The sequence below is a fragment of the Phodopus roborovskii genome, unplaced genomic scaffold, assembly GCF_943737965.1.
Source record: "Phodopus roborovskii unplaced genomic scaffold, PHOROB, whole genome shotgun sequence".
In the NCBI taxonomy this organism is placed as follows: domain Eukaryota; kingdom Metazoa; phylum Chordata; class Mammalia; order Rodentia; family Cricetidae; genus Phodopus; species Phodopus roborovskii.
In genome coordinates, this window is record NW_026126567.1 from 32,340,593 (window position 1) to 32,365,982 (window position 25,390).

At 37.5% G+C, this 25,390-nt stretch overlaps 1 protein-coding gene across 4 annotated transcripts in view; it reads left to right on the forward strand.

The window, feature by feature from the left end:
• Nucleotides 1-25,390, forward strand: part of Parg (poly(ADP-ribose) glycohydrolase) — a 98,340-nt gene that overhangs the window by 19,954 nt on the left and 52,996 nt on the right. For all 4 annotated transcript variants that reach the window (XM_051202723.1, XM_051202725.1, XM_051202722.1 and 1 more), the window contains one exon: nt 23,657-23,749. In XM_051202723.1, coding sequence (XP_051058680.1) covers nt 23,657-23,749 — 93 coding nt within the window. The remainder of the gene's footprint in view (nt 1-23,656; nt 23,750-25,390) is intronic.

Below are 25,390 nucleotides of genomic sequence, written 5' to 3' on the forward strand. Positions count from 1 at the left end.
GGGTGATACAGTTTGTCTCTGGTAGAACAGTCTGTCCTAGTCTCATATCATTGTACTATGATTTCCCTCTGCTCAGCTTGCGCCCTGCCTGCTGCCTTATTTTCAAACCAACTGATAAAGCCCATTTCACCAATTCTTTGAAATTCTGTTTCTCCAGACTTGGATTCTTCTGTATACCCCCTCCAAATTGAGGTCACACCACCTTTCTTTTTAATTTCTGTGACAGGTGCCTTAATTTAGCTTTTGGAACTCTCTTACCTTTATTTTTGGATTCTTGATATCACCTAGCAGGTTAAAGCATTCCTGGTAGAGACTTGAAGGTCTTGAATTCTGTGTCTCCTGGAGCACATGGTTCAGTGCCTTCTGTGTCTGTCAGTACTCCCGATATCTATGGTCTTGACTTCAGATGGGACCAGGTAGTCAGACTTGTTTTCAGAGTTATTAGTATCAGAAGAATACTAGATGAAAAATGGTTTAAGTGAGTAAAAGTGTGAGATGTTTGTGATTTCTGTTACCAATCCCTTTCCCAAGTATACAACATCCTCAAATGCAGTGACCTTCTGTGACTTTCTGGTACTTCCTGTGACATCAATAGATTAAGAATCTGTTCTCTAGGACTTCTGACAGTGATCCAGTTGAAAGTAGTTGACTACTTTATCAGGAGCCCAGACAGGAATATTATTTAAAACTTTAGGACAGGTGTCCCAGCACTCGGGAGGCAGAGGCAGGCGGATTTCTGTGAGTTCGAGTCCAGCCTGATCTACAAAAGCTAGTTTTGGGGGAAAAAAAGACAACAAAACTTTATATAATACTGTTATTGATTGTGAAGAGCCCTGAAATATGAAAATGCAGCTGACATGGGAGACATTGCACTGCTATCTACTTATTTAAAATATTATTTTTAAGACTGCATGATGCATGTTTCTGCTTTCACATTTATTATATGTATGGTTCATGTAGGCCTTGTTAAAACATAGAATGTTGCCCACTGCCCTCCCCATGGTTCCAACTTAATAACTTAGTCTGGGGACTTAAAACTGCACGTTTGTTATCAGGTTACAGAGGTCACATAACCTCCTGATGGCTCTGTAGTCTTAGATAAGATATCTTATTCTTTTACATGCAAGAGATAAAATAACCATTTTGATTATTGTATAGGAATATTTTAAGAATCTAAGCTGAAAGCATATCTAAAGCCACTCTTTAAAATTCTAGAATGCTTACAAATTCACTCTGTGCCTGGCTGCAGCTCCAGTCTCATGCTTTTCCCATCTTCTAGAGAAAATTCTTCTAGAGAAAATAGTCTACCTCTGCCTATCAGGGCAATGCAGCTTCCTGGGGACACAGTGGGGTGTAAAAAAAAAAAAAAGAAAAGAAAAATTTCTAGAATGCCAATCAAATGTTTTATTTTTTTTTAAATAATTCTGTCTTAGACACATTGAATGTTAACTTTTAATGTTTTAATACTTGAAAATGAACAAATATATTGATTTCTAAACTGTTCATCATTGGCTACTTTAATAAAATAGATCCTAGCAATATGCTTATTAAGTCAAAGTGCATTGTGATCTAAATGTGAAACATCAGTACAGACCCATTTTGAACACTTGGTTCCTAGCTGGTACTACTATTCCGAGAGACTGTGGAACCTTTTGGGTGTGGAGCTGGCTGGCAGAGATAGGTCTTGGAGGCATAGAGATGGTCACAAGTCTTGTTTTACATCCCTGGGGCCACAACTATGAGCTGATCTTAGCCATGCCTTTCCAGCCATGATAGGCCATACCCTCTGAAACCTTAAGCTGTGTCTTTTTATGTATTTGATTTCAGTGTTTAACATCGGCCCTAGCAATGACATCATTGCTTCTATAAATCAGTCTATGATGCCTTTGGAGTCATTTGTAGGAGAAATGAAAAAGAGTTTAAAGCTGTGGGCTAGAGAAGCCCTAGTGTGTGTGAAACTGTTCTAATGGAGCATTCCAGTGGTGGTGCACAAGACCAGAATGCTGGTCAAAGTGCAACCATGAGCTTATAGGGGAAACAGGCTTCATGTGGGAACTGGACCAGAGGAGCCACTTCAGTTAGATCCAGGCAGAGAATTTGACTACATTCTTCTGTGTCCTGAAAATGCGTGAAAAAGTAAAAAATAATAGACTAAGGGAATTTCAAGACAGCATAGCATTCAGCTTGTGGTATAATTATTGCTCAATGTATTTGGTGGGGCTTATAATGAAAATTCAAAGCAGAAAGTGGAGCAGAAAGATGTGGAAATGTATAGGAAAGAGTAAATTGGGTTAAAGTTGTAGAAGCTGATACAGAGTCTGTATTATTAAACTCAGTATAATTAAGGACACATCATATGGGGACAAATAGAAAAGATGCCTTGAGGGCAAGACCCCAGCAGTTGATGCTTCAACTTATAAAAATGCAAATTCATTTCAAAGGAGAATTCTTGAACAAAGAGAATTTTCTGGGCATCCTGATTGAGCAGGACTCCCCAGGGTCATGTTTTCCCAAGGTTCATTCAAGGAAGCATTCAAATGTCGCTGCAGCTTGTAGTAGAAGGGGCAGTGTTTTCTGCATGGAGATAATGCCAATGTGAGCCCCAGATGCTGGATGTTGAAACAGAGGGGTTGATTCTTGCCCTCTTGTGTGTTAGTCTTGTGCTTATGCCCCTATTCTTCCGGTTTGGAATTGGATTTATTCTGTACCATTATATGTTGGACATGCTTATTTGGATTTTACAGGTGCTCACAATTAAGAGATTGCCTTAATGTTTTAGAGACATTGATCTTTGGTGTTTTGAATGGTGTTGGGACTGGAAGTTGAACTAAATATGTTTTACAGTATGAGCTGATGGGCGTCAAGGACAGAATGATATATTTGAATGTGAAATTTTTCCATAGGGTCAAGTATTTTAACACTTGTTTACCTAGCTGGTAGTCTGTTTGGGGAGATTGTGAACCTGTTTGACATTGGGCCTAGCTAGCAGACATAGGGTCATAAAGGTAAGGCTTATAGGTAACAACCTTGTCTTAGTTCTTCCTGAGCCATATTCTGCTTCCCACGACCACAGACAATAGCTGCTCCCACAGCCATGCTCCTTGCATGATGGAGTCTATCCTCTCAAACTGAAAACAAATCCATTCTCCCCTAAGTGTCTCTTGTCATAGTGCTAAGAAAAGTAGTTAAGACCGAGGTTATATGGATTTTGAAGACTTAGATAACATTGCCAATTTCTGTTTCCAGAAGGTGATTCTAGATTGCAGTTCTCACCAGCAGCATATAAGAACCCTTTATCACCATGCCTTCCTCAGTGTATTGCTATCAGAGTATGCAGGTGTATATAAGCGGTCTGGACAATATCTTTAGGGTAAGGGCTTGATGTGTTTGTCGAGTTGTTGCCTGACAAAGTGTACCTAGAGGTATTTAATACATTACTGAGAAAAGTAAATTTTAGCTAGAACAGAGTTATCGTTTATCAGTTAGAGAGGGCTGGAGATATGGCTCAGTTAAGAGCACTTACTCTTCTTCCAGATAACCCAGGTCCAAGTCCCAGCATCCACACAGCAGCTTACAACTGTCTATAACTTCAGGTCCAGGGGATCTGATACTTTCACACCAGTGTATGTAAAATAAAGTTAAATAAATTATTTTAAATATATAAAAAAATAGAATAATTTTACCAGTTATAATGACATCAAATTTTAAGGTTGACAACTTGCCTTTTAAAGTTTGAGATTCTTATCCTGTGTATATCTTCTATACACTATAATTTTTACAGACCTAAAGAAGTTCTTCAGTTGCTTTTAAGAAAAGAAGAAAAACATGTTTTTTTATACTATTTATTGAAGACCTCCATATATCACAAAGGAATTGCTGCTTATTGAATTCTTACTTTTTTGGAAATTAAATAGGATATCCTGAAATTCAGAGAGGAAACTGTATACAGGTTTTAAGATATGTACTTGCAATGGGAGTAGATTTGATTTTGGTCAGTTCCTAAACAAAGTAGGTGAACAGTAATAACTGGATATAGGAAAGATTAAGACTCCAAAGCCTGTGTACTTTCTACTGTAATGATGTTTGTCTTGGTTTGGGTTTCCATAGCGTGAAGAGACACCATGAGCATGGGAAGGAACTCATAAGGAAAACTTTTAATTGAGGGGTTGGCTTACAGTTTCAATGGTTCAGTCCATTATCATCATGGTGGGGAACATGATGGCAGACATGGCATTGGAGGAGTAGCTTAGAGTCCTATATCTTGGAGGCAACGGGAATTTGACTGAAACACTGGGCGGGATCTTGAGCATAGGAAATCTCACAAGCCCATCCCACAGCCACACACTTCCTCCAACAAATCCATACCCCCTCCAACAAAGGCACACTCCTAATAGTGCCACTTCCTGTGAGATTATGGGGGCTAATTCCATTCAAACTACCACAATGTTTATCCCCTTAAGAACACTCAATACCTTTGTACATTATGCACTGTATTATACAAGATAAAGAATTGCTTGACAGCTTTTTCATTAGAAAGGGACATTGGACATGTTCGTAAATGAATATATTAAGGAGCATAGCAGAAGAAATGTTCTGATAGGGGTCTGGTATGGAAGGACAAAAAAATTGTATTCATGGTCAATGGACAAAAGTATAGAGTACATAACCACTTGGTTAGTTCAGAGTATAAAAGATACAGTTAAAGGAAATACATCTATTATTACGAATCAGCAGTTGATTTGTCTTCGTTGTCTGTTTTGACAGACAACAGGGTTTAGAATCATCTAGAGACAAGCCGCTGAGGATTCCTGTGAAGGTTAGATTAGTTAGTTTAGGCTAGTTCTTGAAGGAATAGCAACCTTAACTTTGGATGGCACCATCTCACGGGGTCCTGGACTGAATTAAAGAGTAGAAGGCAAGCTAAGCAGTAACATTCATTGTTCTCTGCGTTTTGACTGTGGCTGCAGTGCAGTTACGTCTGAAGGCTGCTGCCCTGATTTACTTCTCCATCACCTTGGACTGTGCCCTTGAACTGTGAGCCAAAGTAAACACTTCTTTCCTCAAGTTGCTTTTGTAAGGTATTTTGTTATAACAGAAAGACAAGCAACAGAGAAAAGTGATAAGGAGATGTTGGGGCTCTATCTATGATAAACTTGACTGTGTTGTTCTTAGGCTATTGGAATTGATTCGTGAGAGAAATGTGAAAGAGTTTGGTTGGAACCTTGGACTGGAAAAACCCTTGACTACTGTAAGCAGAGCTTAATGGGTCATTCTGTTGAGACCTTTGGAGACAAAAAGGTTGTGAAAAATGTGGACAGTGTGGGTCTGGCTCATGAAGTTTCAGCAGGGAACAAAGACTACTAACTTGGTTAGGGAATAGTCGGTGTTCTGGTAATGAGTCTGCTGTGTTCTTACTGAGTTCTGAGAAGTTGGGTTAGGCTCAATTTAAAGATATTGAGCTTTGTTTGGCAAAGAAAATTTGAAGACAGGATAGCCTTCAGGCTGTGTCATGGTTACACCTTACTATCTTACCCAGGTCTGTGATAAAGTAAAAAGGAGATCAGAAAGATAATAAAAATGTGAAGTTTGTCGAGGAAGGGAAGATTAACTTTTTGGACAAGGAGAGTACAGATGTAGAAGATCTGTAATTGTTAAGAAGATAACGATTCTTTAAAGAGGACCTTGGAACTACAGGAAACATGTCCCAGGGACAAGACTCCCACTAAAGGCTCTAACATGTGAAAATGTAAGCCTTTTGTCTCTGAAGTTATTGGATCAAAACAACTACCTAATTCCCCAGAGTCAGCACACAAAAGCTAATGCAGTAGCTCTCCAATAGGCCAGGCTTCCCCCCCAAGCTAGCAGCGGGACTTGGCAGCATTGGCCTCTTGGTACTAGTTTTATAAGCATGAATTACATAAGATTTGGATGGGAAGGACTGAGGTTCATGGAATTCTGTGCCACAGTTCCAGAGAACCCCTAAGGCCAGGCAATGCCTGACAAGTTAGTAAACTTGCACAGTCCAGAGGGGGCCATTATATTCCCCTGGAATTAGAATTAGAGAGGATTCTGAACCACCATGTAAGTCTCTGCAAGAGCAGCAAGTGCCATTAGCTGCTGAGTTGTCTTCCCAGCCCTTTTCTAAAATTTTTATATCTTTGTACATATGCTCATGTACATTACTCGTTTGTTTAATGGGTTTTGGTTTTTGAAGCAGGGTCTCACTATATAGGTCTGGCTGTATGGAAATCCCTCTCTAGACCAGGCTAGCCTTGAACTCACAGGGTTCCACCTGCCTCTCCCTGAGTGCTGGGATTAAAGGCATGTACCACTAAACATAGCTTTACATTATTCAGTTTACACTAAATTTTGCAAACAATATGAGTTATGGGCTCAGTTTTATACTGTAAATCTAAAAAAAAAATATATATTTACTGTGTTGTGTGTAGGCAGAGACAGGTCCACACAAATATGTGGAGGTCAGAGAACAGCTTTTTAGAGTCTGTTTTCTTCCACCGTGTGGGTTCTGGAAATGGAGCCTAGATCATGGAGCTTTTTAAATGTTCTCTTATCTGTTAAGCTGTCTTGCTAGCCCTCAGTTTATAATTTTCTATGTGAACATCCATTTCAAGTTAATTTTCATGTATGTATTATAAGTAATAGGGGTCCTTTTTTAATTATTTTGATTATGCCTAGTCAGTTGTCCAAACACCATTTGTTAGAAGCGTATTCTCTTATTTCTCTTGATTCCCCTCTCAAAACCTAAGTTCCTGTATGTGTGGAAGTTTGTCCTGGCTTCAGTCTTGATTACTGTACCTTTGTAGTAAGTTTTACAATCAGGGAGCTCGTATCTTCTAACTTGATTCTTTTTGCTGTTTATTTTTATTTGGTTTTTTGAGTCTTTTGCATTTGGATATGAATTTTAGGATCTGTTTGCTAATTTATGCAAAAAAGCTTCAGGGGACAGCTTTTATAATCATTTTAGAATCCAAATTAATTGTGCCTTTTGAGTTAGTGCCACTAATTCCAGGGTTCCTTTATTGAGATTTTGACCCATGATAGCTATAAAGTAATGGATTCCTTATCTACCCCTCTGACAGGAAATTGGATGTCTCCGTATCCTTGAATCTTAATGATTCTGGTTCTTAGATTTAATTTCTGAAGCAATGAAAAGTTAATCAAATTGATACAGTATTTTTGTCACTTAAGCTATTGAACATTTGCATTTTGTCATTTTCATGGCATAAAGTGCTGTAGTGGTTAGCTTTCTAAAACTGATACTAAATTTGATACCTTGAGATGACAGTAAAACATCCCATTGATGCCTCTTTGACCTTGCTGGGTACTAATTATTTCATCCTTTCATCCCTTCTCCCCTTCCTGTTCTAATCAGAATGCTTAGCTCAGACTTCCCTGTTTATCTGGAGACCTTGGCCCTATCGTGAATGAAGGGTCAGGGTGAGATATGTATTATAGCAAGTTTGTGTAGGTTTAATGGCGATCATAAATTACCAAGGTACTGATGATAGTTTTATAGTTCTTTAGGGAAAGGATTCATTTTCGTTTTTATTTACCTTGTCAACATGCAGAGGGTTAAAGGAACTTAAATCAGATCAAACACTTACTTTCTTACTGTATTCTTAAAGTCTTTGCCTATGTGTATAAAGTTTTAAATGTTTATATTTGTCTTAATATAGTTATATCTCCATCTAAATATATGATTAGAATGCCTTATTGTAGATCACAAAATTTTTTGTTATAGCTTTATAGTTTTTAGTCTTAATGATTGCATAGTAGCCTATTAAATTGACATTATTTGCTCAGCCATTATAGGTTTAGAGATTTGAGAATATCCATGTGGCATAGCTACAGACTTGAAGTAGTTTCTCTCCTCTGGTAGCATGGCTATTCTGTCATTGTTCTTATAATTAACCAAAAAATTTAGATGTTTAAGATGTTTGTATATTTTCTTGTCTGTCATGTCCTGGAAGATTAATACTGAACTTTATCAAGTCATAGCCCACGGGGATAATGCTGCCCAGACCTTCTGTAGTTAGTGAGAAGTGAGTGTCAGGCATTACAAATAGCAGTGGTAATAGAAAGAGAGTGATTTAGTGCAAGGGGAATAATTGTTTTTCTAGGTTTGAAATAGTAAGTAAATTATATTTGTTTTGTGGCTTTGTGTTACCTGTATATACCTCCTGGAGTAGGAATGCTTTTCAATGTAAAGGCTTCTTAAGCACTGTTTACTTAAAGGATTTGGAATTTTTTTTAATTTTAAAATTTATTTTTAACCAATAAGAATTAAAAACTATAAGAATTAAAGACTTTTTTAGATATCAATGTGATACTTCAATACATGTCTATACTGTATAATATTTAAATCAAGTTAAACATTGATTTTCTAAAACATTTATCATTTCTCTATAGAGAAAACATTGAGGAACTTAACTTTTAAAAGTTTATAGTGTATTATTGTTATCTTTTCATCACCTTGCTACACAAAATTTGGAAACTCTTTACTTAAATATCACATTGCTGAGTGTCATGCTTCATTAAAGAGAAAGTATCCCACGAGATTTAACATCATACTACTAATAAAACATGATTCCACATTACTGTTATTCCTTCAGACTTCTGTCTTTGTAAGATTCACAAGGCCCATAGTTCCAGTCATGACACGTGACATCCTGTTTTGGAATGGAAGTAGTAGTATTGCTGAAGCCGTCATTATTTTGTCAGAGCCAGCAAAAAATCATAGAGCTCAATCTATTACTTTGTAATTTATAGTTATTTATATTAGGTACATGCACCATGTTGAAATTACAGTTATTTAATGGTTCTGCATCTTGAGTGCTAGTGTTGCCCTTCCTTACTGTCAGTGTTAGAAGCACTGGGAACAAATCATGTTTTTTATGGTCCTCCTGTGTGGCGTTCCACAAAATTAAACCCAAGCACCTCAATAATTTATATTCCAAATGGATCGATACTCTTACTCTTGGCATTTTTCACAGGAGATTTTAATGAAATGTCCTATATGTTAGGGAAGTTTCTCTTATTTTAATGCATTATAAAGGAGCTTTAAACATTTTCATCTTTTAGCACCTGTGGCATTATTTTATTTCCTTCTTAATTAGTGAACTTGATGCTTATGTCATACATTAAAGCCTGAGATCGAGGAAGAGAATGGGTTCTATGTTTAAGAGGAGCTCCTTCTGTTTCTGGGAGTGGATGTTTGCTCTATAATTATTACATTTTCCAATTTAAAATTTTCATATAATATATTTTGAGCATCTTTCCCTCCCCCAACCCCTCCCACACCTTCCCCACCACTACTCACTCAAACTTGATGTTCTTTTTCTCTCTCAAAACCAAAAACAAAAATCAAAACAAGCAAAAACCTAGAGACAAAAAAAATGCCAAAATAAAACAAAAAGCCTCCAATACACATAAATTTTATGAGTATATTCTTCATGATATGTGTGAAAATATTTGATATGAAGAGACTTAAATAAAATTGATTTACATAGCAAACTTTTTTCAGCTACTGGGTTAGTTGTTCAAAGTAAACCTAAAAATTTTAGTAAGTAGTTTATTTTCCACTCCATCTTTCATTTTATGCTTGAGATAAAAAGATGTCTGTATTTGCATCTTTCTCATTTCTTTATTTTATTCACATAAGTCTATAATAAGCAACTGCTGGGTTTTTTTTTTTTTTTTTTTTTTTTTTTTTTTTTTTTTTGGTTTGGGGTTTTCACCTGTAGCTGCCAAAAGTAGACAATAAGAGATAGGAGAGGAATAGTAAGAAAACACTACTTAGGAAAAAAAAAAAAAAAAAAACTGTAAAGCAGACAAATTTTATTTGCTTTGTTGTGTGGAGTTGTCTTTGGGAAACTGTCTTTTTCTTTAGTAAATATAACAAAGGCTGTACTTCAGATTGAACATGTAAAGTCATCTTTGTTACAATTTAGAAATTGTGAGTATTTGAGGACTGGAGAGATGGCCTAGCAATTAAGAGCATTTGCTACTTTTTCAGAAGATCAGAGTTGGGTTCCAAGCAGTTCACAGCTGCTTGTAACTGCAGGTCTCAGGGACTCTGACATCCTTCTCTAGCCTCTGTAAGCACCTGCATGCATGTACATGCACACACAACACACAGACACACACCACACACACACACACACACACAGAGAGAGAGAGAGAGAGAGAGAGAGAGAGAGAGAGAAAATCTTATAAAAAGAAAAAGGAAGCTGTGCATCTTTTGTCTTTGGTACAGTTCTAAAAATACCAAGCATGTGTTGTGCAATTGGCTGTCGTCCTTGTGAGTTGTGAGGGGCTACGTAACACCTTTTCACCTTTTCCTTCCCTGTGAGAAAAACTAAACCTATCAGGAATGAGCTGGCATTCCTTTTTATATTTCATTTACTTTAAGAGGTAGATAAGGGTTATACTTATACAAATTAATGGAATAAATTTTATGCCTAGTTTATCCTTTTACCTCAGAATTCTTGATGTGTTATTTTAAAATTCCAAAGTAGATATAACAGTTTATCATCTCCCAGATTGAAATATGTATTGTTATACTGTTATACTATACTTAAGGTAAGTTTTTTTTAAGTTTTGTGATTATGAGGTTAAAATTATAATGTACTAGCAAAGCATGAATATAAACCCAGAAAAAGTAACATAACTTGTATTTAAGTAGCTTACAAAGTTCTCACACGAGGAAATTAATGACCTTAAGTTTAACACCTGTATTATGTGACAAAAGTCTTAAAATGGTTAGACAGAACTCAGCATAAAACAAGTCATCATTAAAGAACATAAAAGACAGCAGTGTGAACATATGTGTCAATGTTTCAATGCTCTTATGCAGCCAGGCAGTGGAGGTGCACGCCTTCAATCCCAGCACTCGGAAGGCAGAGGCAGGAGATTCTTTGTAAGTTCGAGGCCAGCCTGGTCTAGAAGAGCTAGTTCCTGGACAGCCTCCAAAGCCATAGAGAAACTCTGTCTCAAAAATCCAAAAATAAATAAATAAATAAATAAATAATTTACACATCAGATGGGTGTATTGTAGACTGTCTAGTTTTCCAAAATAAAACATATTATTGTGGGCAGTCTATCTCATGATTGAAACTGTATCAGTAACTATTGTATATTGAAGTTATTTGCCCTTCCTCCCAGCTGGTTTTCTATAAACATTTTACTGAATGTTGGTGTTCTTTAGACTAGTTTGAGGAAAACTAATCTAAGGCAAGTAGTTGTGGTGATGACTGTTTCAAACTAAACAGACTTCTGTATTCAGTTATTAATAAGGATGTTGACTTTCATTCTCCAGTGTAGCCCTTTGATATTGTGCATTTTTAGTACTATAGAAGTATGCTTTTGCTAATGAACACATACTTTGTAGCTTCTGATTTATAATTATTAGTAGATATTCTATTTTCTGGCTCTCTCTTGAAAGCTTAAAAAATTGTAAATGTCCTTGTTGTATTTGTCATGAAGAGCCTGTAGCAAATCCCTAATCAAATGAGAGCAGCCTTGGATGTTTCATACTACAGCTAATGCTTTTATCTCTGTAGCCTTCAAGCCTCTGACTTGGAGTTCAGTGGAAGTTTAACCTTTTTGGACTTCTTCTCTTGGTGACTCACAGTCTCTGGAATCAATATGGTCTGCATTACTTTACAGCACAAACTAATTTAATTCATGAGAACTGTAGAAGCCAAAAGGCATCTAATCAGAGTCACTAAAATATTAAGACAGATAAATTATACGTCTTAGGTTTACATGGAATATGACATGTTCCATCATCTCCTCTACATTTAGTTTATGTGCCTTATTATTATATTGGGGTGTATGTATGTTAAAGATTTATATTCACAGTTCTTCTAAATGTAGTTTATGTCCCATAGGACACATTGCTACAATTGGAATGAGGCACTTTGCTTTGAAAGACTTACCAAATTATTGCAGAACCTCATTTTATTTAGTGCAGCCGTCCATGTGCTATGTCATTGATGAAGTCAGAGTTATCTTGTGATTACGAAATACTAGATTGTATTTATCACTTGGCACACAATGATGTCGGACATATGAATATTCAAAAGTGGAAATCGATTCAGTTGAGTTTGTTCTGTATTCTAATAATGAAATTAATCTAGTATATTAAATGTCCTCTAGCTACCAACCTTTGATTTATTTATTTGAATTAAATAGTAAGTAGCTATTCTATTTAAATGTGGTATTGACCTCATTATTCAGATGCCTACTCTTTTAGAAGGGTGATGATTCTATGCTTTAATCTCCTCTGTGACCGACATCTCTCTTTATCTAGCTTTGAACCATGCTACTTTTGTGGGGGGGGGTTTGGCATTTTATGTACCCAGTTTGATGTGATCCCTTAATTCCTATTAAATTAATTTTCATTTAATAGTATATGTTGCAACCCATTAAGAATAGATCTTGCAGCTGGGTAGTGGTGGCACACACCTTTAATCCCAACACTTGGGAGGCAGAGGCAGGTGGATCTCTTTGAGTTTGAGGCCAGCCTCGTCTACAGAGTGAGTTCTGTGACAGGCTCCAAAGCAATATGGAGAAACCCTCTCTTGAAAAACAAACAACAACAACAAAAATCTTGCATACTCCTTTTTTGTAAGTGGATTGTCATGGTACCTGGTTGCCACACATGTTCTTTGATTGTAAGAAGAGTATTATAAAAAGTCATTTTTCTAAGCAAGAACCATTTCCAGCATAGTAAAATATGGAATATTGTCAGAGCCATGGGAAGAGCAGCTCAAAGATAAATAAAGGCATCTTCCTCTGGCACACATAACCCTTTCTTGGTAGTTGATTCCTGCCTCCTGTGAGAGATCTTTTTTTCATGCTTGTAGCATAAGAATCACAGAACAGTCTTAGCTCAAGTTCCTTCAAGATTTGCCTCTACTGTTAGATAGTCCTTCCATTTTCTTTTTTTGCTGGAGCATACTCTGGCTGTCTGATGGAGACAGTGGTCCTTATGTTTGAGAGCTTCACTTAATGCAGTGTAAACAATACGGCTATTCCAATTCTCACAAATACCCTGTTGCTAGACATTGTTAAACGTGAAGGACTAAAAACCAAAGTATAGAAGGGTTTTTGTTAGTGATGGTAGTGGTTTTGTTTCGTTTTTAGAGGCAGGGTCATACTATATATCCCAGGCTTATCTGGAGCTCATTATGTAAACCAGTTTGGCCTTAAACTCACAGAGATCTATCTAATTCTGCCTCCTAAGTGTTGGGATTAAAGGTATGCACCACCATGCCTGGCTTAGAGAGTTGAAGAAATTTGTTAATCATTTGAGCTGCCCTCAGCCACAATTTCCTGACAACTGTTTCAAGTGTTCATTCTGTCATCTTATCAGAGGTTGTAGTTTTCCTTCCTGGGCTTCCTGAAGCTCACCTCTGTGTTTATAACACTGTCTCACCTATACTGGTAACATGGCTGAGGCTGGTATACTGCTGTCATTGTTTACCTGACTGTACTGCCCTCTTCAAGTCCATCTTTTGCAGTTACACTGTGGGCTATCTGAAACATACTTTCTGAAACCTTCCATGGAAATCTGCTATTTCCAGTTCTCTTGGTTGATATTTATGAAATTATTTTATGTTGCCTCTGCGCACCTCTCTGGCATCATATCATTTCACACTACTTCCTATCCCTCACTTCATAGTCTAAAAATCTCATTGTGGTTCTCTGAGAAACTGTTTGCTTCCCTTCCTCCGAGGCCCAGCTCAGGTTTGGTCTCTTGTCCTTTTGTCCTCTACTAAATATACTTCTAGGTGCCCACAGTACTGTGTCTTCCCCTCTCTGCACTTACTTTGTTTCTCCTGTTCAGTATGAAATGTCTATGTTTTCCCTGAGGCTCAACTTCCAGATTGGGTCTCTTGGTGTCTTCTAATTCATGGCTCCAATGGAAGTGTGAGCTTTGAGCCACAATCTCTGAGACAGTTCAGAATAATGTGTAAGGTGAGAGTTGGCCTCAGATTGGCAACTGGTAGAGAAGAGGGAGTCAATACATATGGCCCTTATGATTATTGAATGCATGTTTTATGCTAAAAGTCGCATCTTTCTAGAGGAAAGGACTGTTTATGTTCATTCCTCAGAAAACTCAACTTGAAAGTCTAGACGGAGTAGGTGAACAGCACACATTAGCAACCTGTGACTAGATTTAAGTGAAAGGGCCCTTTAGTTCTCTTAGATTCATGAGCTCAGCAAGCCCAGTTTGGGCATATTTAGTCCTTTAATACCTAACATTCAGAAAAAGAGTAAATGGCCAAGATGATAGCTTGAACCTAAGCTCTTAATCTGGTTTATATTTGGTTTATTTGACTATTGAAGTACTATACCAGTCCTCTCATCATCCGTCTTGTATAGGCTATAGAGCCAGAACTGAAATTATTTGACCATTTTCAAATTCGGAAATTAATTAAACCTAGTACAATTGAATTTTAAAAACTTCATAGCACAAAGCTATGATTTAATTTGTTTGTTTATTTGTTTGTTTTGTTTTTTGGTTTATACATAACTACATATTTGACTGTGTGCCTCTAATTCATCTCTGGCTATTCTGGTGACTATTTCTTCTAAAATTGGTTAGCAGGTGGAATAAGATCCATGCTGCCCAAACAGTAGCCAGTGGCCACTGTGACTAATTAAAATGAGGTAAGATTTAAAAGTCCTCATTCAAATGCTGGATTACCACATGTGGTGGATAGCTAATATAGACCACTTTTATCACTGCAGTTTCATTAGAAAGTATTGTATTAAGTTATCCCTAAGTTTCCTTGGCTTTGAATAGCTGTCACAGGACATGTTTTAGGAAACTCTTTGGAATGGGCTATTAACATTAGAGCCGGTTAGGTTCTACTTACTCCCTGTAGTTAATGCTATCCTGATCTGAGGATGCTACTTAGTTGTAAAAGCTGCCCGTGGGTCACATCCTCCCACTCGAGATTTCTCAGCATGTTTTCACAGTTTGAATTTTTCCCTAGATTATATATTGTTTGAGTTAATCAAGTTCCTAAGCAGAATTTGATGAATTGAAATATTACTACTACAGTGTTTGTCTCAGTTGCTAATACATTTTTTTCTTCTATAAGAATCTTCCACTAGGGGGTGCCCTCAAGCCTTTTGAGAATTAGGTTTCAGCTTTAATCAAAGTGAAATTCATATTGTACTTTTGTTTATTAATACTAGGTTATCAAAAATGAAGCACTTTATGTATAATTCTTGATTTTTGTGTAATTTTTATTGTATTAATAAATTTGGTAAACTGTCATTGAATTCTCTTGAAAATAAAATGTTTAAAAAATACCTTCAAAGTATTTCTTAGAATGCAAAAAAAAAAAAACCTTAAAAGTAGAAACTATGCATTTTATTATTAACATAAAAAATAATGATTATATAGTAAATACAGTATAGGGAAGTTTCATGGTTCATGAAACTACAAAGGATTTCATGTTTAATGAATTGGGTCTTAGAAATAGTGTGACTTTTTAATTAGGATCACATTCTGTCTCAAGAACTGGGATGGAGGTAGATTTTTCTAACTAAAAATGTTCCCAGATTGGTTGTTAACTGGAAGTAGGATACGTAATAGTAAAATTCGTCCTAGCCGCAGGAGTCTTGAATTTTAAGCCTCTGATGGCTCATTTTCTAAAGTGAGAAATTAATGCCAATGAGAAACTCATTAGAAGCAGCTATGACTAGGAGCAATTGTAAATGGAACTTTTGTGAGGTCTAGAAGGAAATCTTTCTCCCTTTATTTCTCCCTCCTCTTGCTGTCTTGGATGATAAGAATTAGGGTATGAGTGGTGGTTAGTCTAACTCTTGTTGCTTGCCGAGCACTTTGTGCAGCAGCCCAGGTTTTGTGTGAAACTGTTCTTAGTGAGACTTGTATAAACATCTACTTAACCCAGATAGGGACCCAAAAGTAAAGAGCCACCAGATTCCAACTTGATGAGTCAATGGGTTTTATGGGGTTCCTTCCAGGAAAAGGAGTGATTCAAAGACAAGATGCATCACCACTAGTCCATCTTAGCATCTTAGCACCACTAGTTCATTTCACAGAAGTTGGAAATCTGGAGCTCACAGCACAACCTATAGGCAGTTGAATAGGTTCGTAAAGTGTTTCCTCCAGGCAAACAGGTAGTCTGTCAACTCTGAGCAGCTGGGCTTATCTGACAGCATGCTCTGAGCAATCCTTTCTCTTTACACAAGTTTAGGGAGAGAGACCTAGTCGTCTGGTTGGTTTCAGGGTCTTGCTGAAATTGTTGAGTTATTTACTTCCTGAAGTTAATGAGCTTCCCTCAAAAATGGAATGTATCATCTGGTAAGGAATAGCTATACAACATTGATACTCTGATTAGATTCCTAAAAGCCAGAAAAACCATTGTGGCATCAAAGCTCAAGCTCAACCGTCTGAATTTCCATCCAGAAAAGCCACATAAATCCATGGATATTAGATGCCATTGGAATAGTTTGATGAAGACTCTTTGGATACAAAAGAATAAGCTTAAGTTTTAGGGGGATAGCTACCTGCTATTACAAAAAGTACATGGTAAAATTGACAAGATAAAGTTAATGCAGACCTGAAGCATTCCTCACTACATAGTAGGAACCACCACCTTTTTAGTGAAGATCTGAAGGCAAGAACTTTTTTGACATGCATGTAGAGGACACTGGACCTGCTAGAACTGCTTATCACCTGACCTTTCTGATGAACTGGACAGTCAGTAAACATATTGGCTAATATAGCTTTGATTCACTTTTTGTGTTTGAAAAGATTTTTAAGGATTATGGACAAAACCTTCTTGTTAAGTCAGCTGAATCTTGTGGACAATTCAACCATAAACCTTCTTGACTCTAGGAAAGAAATCCCTAATATGCTGTCTGCATTTTGTTTCCTCTAGGAGTATAGAGTGAAACTGAGTGGTATTCATACAATTATGAGATTGCTTGAGCTTAGCCATAAGAAGCCTCCTTTTGATGATATCAATGGAAGAGCTGCCTATGTTTTTATGTCCCAGAGCAACACAGCCTTCTGAGTATGAGCTTGTCCCTAGTGATGCCAGTGTCCAAGTGATGTTTTATTTGACCCTATTCTGTGTTTTTGCACTGTGTGTTAAGTTGGGTCTTCCATGCCTTTTGATTTTGTAAAATCCAGTAAATGGCTGTGATGGGTGTGTTTTTGAAACACTTTTGGAAGGCTGACATATGTGCTCTACCTGACTGGGCTGCAAATTTTCTATAGTTATTACTCTTTTGATAATGAGGTTGCCAAGAACTCATGCACTCACCAGAGCTCGTTCCTTCCTTCTCTTTATATAATTCTGTTTTAGTTAGGGCCTCTGTTGCTATTATGAAAAACCCTGACCAAAACAACTTGGGGAGGAAAGGGTTATTTGGGTTACACTTACATATCTTTGTCCATCACTGAAGGAAGTCAGGGCAGGAACTTAAACAGGGCAGGAACCTGGAAGCAGGAGCTGATACAGAGAACATGGAGGAGTGCTGCCTACTGGCTTGTTCCTCATGGCTTGCTCAGCCTGCTCTTTTATAGAACCCATGATCACTAGCCCAGGGATGGCACCACTCACAGTGGGCAGGACCATTCCCCACAACCATCAACCACTAATTAAGAAAATACCCTGGCAACAGGTCTTTTTTTTTTTTTTTTTTTTTTGGTTGGTTGTTTTTGTTTATTTTTTGTTTGTGTCTTTACATTTCAGCCAAAGTTCTCCCCACCCCACCCACTTCTCCTCTTCCAGTTTCTCTTCAGATATGGGTGGGATATTCTCCCATGGATATCAGCCAGCCATCGTATATCAAGTTGCAGAGAGACTAGATACCTCCTCTTCTATTAGCAATCCAGTAGGAGGAACAGGTTTCAAAAGCAGGCAACAGGGTCAGACAACCCCTGCCCCTGCTCTCACTGGTTAAGAGTCTCACAAGAAGGCCAAATCACATAGTTTTGTATACAGAGGGCCTGAGTCCCATGCAGCCTTGTCAGTTCAGTCTCTTGAGCGCCAACCCCCCCCCCCCCAGATGATTAGTGGTTCTGTGGGTATTCTTGTCTGGAGCCAGATCTTATAGAGACATTTTCTCAACTGAAGTTCCCTCATTTAAGATGACTCTGGCTTGTGCCAAGTTGATGTAAAACTATCTTTAAAGCATATAATTTCAGATGCTTTAATGTCTTATGATTTGTATCAGTATTTCCCAGATTTGAGTCTTGGAACTTTCACAAGTCATAGGGAAATTCTATATACCTTATTCTTAAAAAAAGAAAGGAAGGGAGGGAGGGAGGGAGGGAGGAAGAAGGAAGGAAGGAAGCTTAGAGTCAAGTTGGCTCAGTAGACAGAATTTGCTTCTCTCTGCTGCAGACCCCTGAAATCACTTGGCGCTTCACGTCATCTGTTCTCTGCCATTGCAATCATTTTATACCTCTTTTGATGCCATGAACTAAAAAATTTGAACAGTCTTATTTAGAGCTATAGATTAGTTAGCTGCTAATTCGTAAAGTATGCCTCCTTAAATATAAAAATATTAGACTGGGCATTTCCTGAAAACCAGCTGTACTGTGTTAAAATTTGGAGAATGTTGTTATTGAAGCCATAATTGTGATGGGCGACACACATGAGAGCTCACCCTGTGGCTGGCCTGTCAGACTTTCATGAGCCTTCAGAAATTAAGGAGAATGAGTGAGTTTGTTTTCTTGTAAGCTGTCACATTCCTCTCTTCAAAGTGTCAGCCTGAGCTGTACACAGATAAATGTTAGAAACATTCACCTTCTCTAGCTGATTTTTTACTCTTGCATAATTTAATGGTACAATTTTTCTTTTTCCTCTAATGTTTAATTTTTCTGTACTCTGAAAACATGCCTAAAGAATACGTTGACATGAAAGATCTTACTTCTTTTAATTTTTGAAATAGGAGCTTGGCTCCTTAAGGGACTCGTGATATGCTAGTGGAATTTCCAGTAGGCTGAAGATAGATTATAGAAAATCGAGCCCTATACAGTTCAGTCACCTCTTAAGAGCCTGCCAGAGTATTTTTGCTAAGCAGTAAAGATTCTGGAAGGAAATGGATAGGAAGATGAGCTTTGTAAAATAAACTAGCTAAGTGAGATAGATGGTTGTTAAAGTGTTTTTATTAACACTGTTACATATGAACATCACTGTTCCAGACTTGGTAAATCAGTGATTAATCTTGTCTTAAAGGACCTTCTAGTAAGTGCTATAAAGCATGACCATAAATAACAGCGTAAAGCAGAAATTCTAAGGGTCTTATTTATTTGTTTGTTTGTTTGTTTGTTTGTTTATTAGCACAGAAAAATTTCAAGAGAGAGCTAGAAAGGAAAAGTGGATGGACTGTGAAGCAAAATAGTACTTGAACAAGATAGCAAGAAAATTACATAAGTTTAGGAGTTAAGGAAAGACTTTGCAGTTGTGGAACATATTCAGTGTGTGGGAGTATAAATAGGTGCTGTAGACAACTGAATAGTTGAGCTTCAAAATGCACAGTAAGGTGAGTATGTCTGTATGGATATATATTTATGATATGCTAAATAAGACCAGATAAGCAACAGGTCAAGGTGAGCTAAATATCTTAATATTTAGGTAAGCAACTAAAGCTTAATTAGTTAATGTTAATATTACATAGATACTTAAATCTCTTAATTCATTGAGTTTGTACAATATTGAAAAGGTGATAAAAGCCATTGAAAGCTTTCAGACAGAGCAGGAACATACTAGGATGTACTTGGGCAGAAACTAAAGGGAACTCAGCAGCAGGACAGCAGTTAGGTCATGTAGTTTTCCTGGTAAGAATAGATCTGGGCCTGACTCAGAGTGGTTTAGTGGTTAAAAGGGGTAATGAATACAGGAGCTCCTGCTGGACTAGTCAATAGGATTTTTTTGTTTTGTTTTAAAGAGAAAAAGGCTTCAGAACAGTTATGAATTACTGACCCATTATCTAGTATATTTTGCATTTGTGCATGGAGCTATAGATTCATCAAACACTATTATATTAAAATCTTCATAACTGGTTATTAAGCAGAATCATAGGATTGGCCATGTTATAAATAAGGAAGGAAGAATTTAGGATTTTCCTGTATTAGCGAATATATGTACATCTGGCTTTATAACTAGTTTTCCAGTTTCTTGGCCAGAGCTCCATTCTCTGAAGTACCCTTCATTGTGATCTGGGAGAAAACCATGGGCCTCCAGTCTTAATGTCTGACACTCAAGTTTTGAGTGTAAGACAACTGCTTTATCTTTGAGCTTGAACTCCTGAGTGTTGTACTTTCTACCTTGCAGGGCTCTTTCAGGACAAACTTTGCTTTCATTACCACATGTTGGCTTCTGTTTGGTGTTGGATCTCCGTGTATGTGTATATGTATGTGCATTGTGTATGTGGGGCCTGAGGTGCCATTCCCCAGAAGCAATCTGCCATGCTTTGTTGTTTTGATCTGTTTTGTTGAGACAGGGTCTCTTACAGGGACCTGGGACTTGCTAGCTAGACTTGTCCAGCTGGCTAGGAAACCCCAAGGATCCACCTGTCTTTCTGCCTCTCTCACACTGGGGATCCAACTCAGTTCCTTATGAGTACAGAATACATTTTACTGACTGAGCTATAGTAATTCCCAAGCTCCACTAATTTTGTTTTAAGCTGTGTATACTGTTCAGTGGCCTTGTATTTGCTAAGGAAGAACTCTGAACTATTGAGCTTTTTTAAGTGGTGAGTGTTAGTGTGCTTGATAGTGGGAATGTGGGATGTTCACAGCACAATCCTTATATGTTTATTGTTTTATCAATTTGATGACAGGAGAGGAAAACTATTAAAAATAATTATAAACTGTAATAACTGCTCCCATGGGTGTGTGTGTGTGTGTTCAGCTATGCAGTCATGGAAGGAGGACCCATTAAACAATAGGAGAAAAATGTCACACAGAGATGAGAATGAATTCCCAAAGTTTAACTAGTGGCAGTATAAAATATTAAACAAGGTAAGGGGTTCTGTAATATATCACCATAAGCGTGCCTGTTATTTGTTGAAAACCTTGTAATTCTGCAAGAATTATATTTATTTTTTGGATGAACAGACAGAAATATAATGGTGTAACTTCAAAATCATTTAAAATGGATAGATAATTTGACAGAAGCAAATGTAATAAAAGATTAATGTAGAAATTAAACATACATTTAAGTGTTCAGGATATAGTTGTTTTAATTTTTTATTTAAAAAGATGCAATCTGAAGGGGTTTTTGTTTGTCTTTGATATACAAATGAAATTCTCTACTGTCCTAAAGTAACCCATAAGAAGGGGAAAGGAAGCAGATAAAATTAGAGAAAAGGTGAATATACAGCAGCCTTACTGAATCTTGAGCCTTTTGTTTTTTAATGAAAAGTCAACAGGAAAGAACACAAGCTGGTCAGACAGTTGGGAGGCAGAGGCCAACAGATTTCTGTGAGTTCAAGGCCAGTCTGGTCTACAGAGCGAGTTCCAGGACATCCAGAGCTATATAGAGAAACCCTGTCTCAAAAAATAAAAACCAACCAAACAAAAAGCAACCCACAAATTATATGAGTCTATTCGCATGACATAAAATTATGGAAATGGAAAATACATTAGTAGTTGCTAATGTTAGAGTCAGTGAGAATAAGGGTTTAACTGTAAATGGATAGTAAAAGTTCTGTTTTGTAATGAAACAGTTCTGTGTCTTGATTCGTGTTGGTTACACAGGTGTATTCGTATGCTCAAATGGCATAAAATGCCACTTGCACATTTTAACACAGTTAATATACTGGTTTTAATAGTGTGGTGTAGGGCATATAAAATGTGGCTGTTGAGGGAAAATGCTTGAAAGGTATTGATGTGGTATGTCCTTCTGTATGCTGCTCTTATTAGTTGATGAATAGAGCTGTTTTGGCCAATGGCCAGGCAGAACATAGCTAGGTAGGAAATCCAAACAGAGATACAGACAAAAAGAAAGCAGAGTCAGGGAGAGGCCATGTAGCCCCGGGGGAAGCAAAGTGTGAGGTAAGAAGCCACGAACTTGGTGGTAAAATATAGACTAAAAATGGGTTAATCTAATTATGAGAGCTAGTTAGTAATATGTCTGAGCTATTGGCCAAACAATTATAATTAATTAATATTAAACCTCAGAATAATTATTTTATAAGTGCTTCTCCCAGTGGGCTGGGGAGAAACCAGTCCAGTGGGACTGTTTGGAACAGAAAAATTCCAGCTACAAGGTATAATGAACTTTGTCATGCTATTTTTGTGACACCCTACCAGTATTGCTTCTAAAATAAAAAGGACTTACAAAGCATAAAGAAGTTACAAGCTAGAAGAGTCTGAGTGTTGTAAACAAATACATTGATATGCTCTTAACAGTTTCAGATGTAGGAGAGCAATTGTCTTTACTTTGTAGCTATGAAGCAATGAATGTCCACTATGGATACATATCTTTAAATTTTAGTTTTTGTTTTTAGCAGACTAAAAGAAACTTATAAGGACATAGCCATTTAACTGTTCTGAACTGGATTCCACTCTGTTGCCCAGGTGGTCCTTCTGCATCAACCTCTAGAGTGCTGGGATTACAGGTGGTCAGTTACTATATCTAGCCTTTTTAGTATATCGACGTCCTTTTTTGTAGGAACTTCTGTAGGCTTTTTGTTCGGATTCCCCCCTTGCCACTAGTAGAAGCCTTAATACTTCCTCCTCCTTTTCTTGCTGTAATTGTCAAATTCAGTTTCACTTCATCAGTCGTGGTTTTTGCAGTGGGTGTTAATACATAGTACTTATATTTCTTGCAAGTTGTTGTTTCCTTCAGAATTAATAATCGTCTTGTGTTTACTTGCTGTAGAGTTAAAAACTAGATGAACATGGACCACAAGCATCAGCATCATCTTGGTGTGCTCTCAGGTGTGATATAGGAAATGTGGTTTCACCTTCCCAACTGTTCCCAACAAGGGAGAATTAAAGATCATAATGAGCCTCATTGTTTCTTAGTCAATGGATTAGTTTGGGGACATACAGTATGCTTCAGAATAATTATGTAGCTTTTATGGTGAGTTCTTGATATTAGTGACTGTTGAAATTAAATGGATCCTTTAGGGCTTCTGAGAGAGCCAGCCCTTTGTGTTCACTTTTTGGCTGATATAATCAAGAGTAGAGTGTGCTGTTTTTTTATTTATAGGTATTGCATTAAAATTATATTTATTTGTTTGTATATGTATGTGTGCACACATACATGTGTGCATATGCAGGTCAGAGCACATCTTGTAGAAGTCAGTTTTCTCCTACCATACAGGGCCTGGGCATTGAACTCAGTCATTAATTAGGCTTGGTAGCAAGTACCTTTCCCTGCTGAGCCAATGAGCCAATGGTTTTACAAATATTACATTTATTGGTGAATGTTGTTGATGTGAAAGAGACATGATTTCTGGATACTTTGTTTTTTATATGAATTTGTAAGTTTACTGGTGAACCTGTTCTGTTTCTACATGTGTTTGTTGGCATTGACTCTGCACCTTACAGTGGGGATTCAAAACTAGCACATGGTTACTATTCGCTACTATTTCTCACACAATATATTTCACTGGTTCTCAGGTACTTGAAGAAGCAGAGGCCCAACATTTGTATCAGTCCATTTTACCTGACATGGTGAAAATTGCACTCTGTCTGCCGAATATTTGCACCCAGGTTAGTAAATGTAAATTCCTTAGTGCTTTCCTTGGATTCAAATGGCTAAGGTGGGAAGGGGGATTCTGCTAAAGAACATTCACCTCTGCTATTGGCAGCTAGAGAGGACACTGCCAGAGAACACTACAGATGCAGCCAGCATTCAAGTTCAAGCTTCCTCTTCCAATGGCAGTTTGTTTACTCCGACTCCCTTTCCTCCATTTGTTTAAACAATGTCTTCTAAAACTCATTTTAAAATAAACTAGTGGGTTTGGTATGTCTTTTTCAAGATTATTTAATACTATCTACATTTCCCTCACCTTCCTACAAAGTGATACATTACTATAGTAGGCGAATTCATGGTATTTTCGTAGCTTTTAAAAGGAAAAAATATTGTATTACATGATCTTGGAATACATTAATTACATATTGCTCCCAACAGATAACCTCAAGATTCAGTGACTTAAAGCAGTGGACATGTGCCAGCTTAATTTCTGTTGAATTTGAGAGCTGCTTGCTGCATTACTTTGTGGCTCATGTTCTCTCTTGTGGTTGCAGTCAGGGTGTCAGCGAGGACTGTGGCCGTCTAGAGGCTTGACTGGGGCTTCACTCACACCATTGCAGGAGGCTTCATATGGACCTTTCTTTCCATACCCTGATTATGTCCTTAGGACTTGGTTGCTGCCTTCCTCAGTGCAGAGAAGAGAACAGGGAAGCTGTAGTGCCTTTTAGGGCCACTCTCATCCAGTGTCACTTTTACTATCTTTCTACTGTTGGAAGTTAGTTGTTTAGCCTATCTAGGCCATACCCAAGGGGAGAGAAGTGAGATTCATCCAGTTGTTTTGTTTTTTAGTGTAGTTTTAATTTTTTTGAGAATTTCATGATATGAACAGTGTGTTTTGATCATGCTCACCCTCACCCTCCCACAGCCTCCTTTCAGCTGCCCTCCCGACATCATATACTCTTTTTAATGCCGCCGAGTTGAATTAGTGCTGCCTGTGTGTGCATGGGTATGGAGTGTCCACTGGAGACCCCACTTCTCAAAGGAGGAACATTAAGGAACCTGTAAACATACTTTTATACTCCGTAGGGGGTTGCTCTTTTGCTCTTCATACTTGTCTTTGTGTTTTTTGTTTTTCATGCAGTGGCCTAAATTTGTTTTTGTCTTCTATATTTTAGGGCTAGCTCCCTAGTACTTTGATGCTAGCCAGGATTCTGCTAACACTTGCTCCACAGGGGCCCTGTGGTTATTTTAGGCTGAACCATTTCTGGATGGATGGGATGATACCACTCATTGCACACCCAAAACTATATGCACAGTCTTTGGGGACAGTCTCAAATATCCTGGACATGTCCAAATACTTGGAGCCATGTTCTCTTCAGTCAAGAACCAGTGAATGTTCTTCAGTATGCCATGCTCAGTAACATTAGCATTTTACTGTGGTGTTTCCAAGGCTGCCTAAGGTTTCACCTCAGCGATGCATTGTCTGAAATAAAATTTGTTACTAGACAGAGAATATATTTTAAACAGCTCTTGTTCCTTGTCTTGGAAGCTGCTTCTAATGTTCTATGTCTCTCCTTTTCCCTGACTCTCCTTCCTTGTGACACACTTCCTGCTTCCCAGCTCCTTTGCTACTTGTGCTGTAAAGCCTTCCTGCTTTC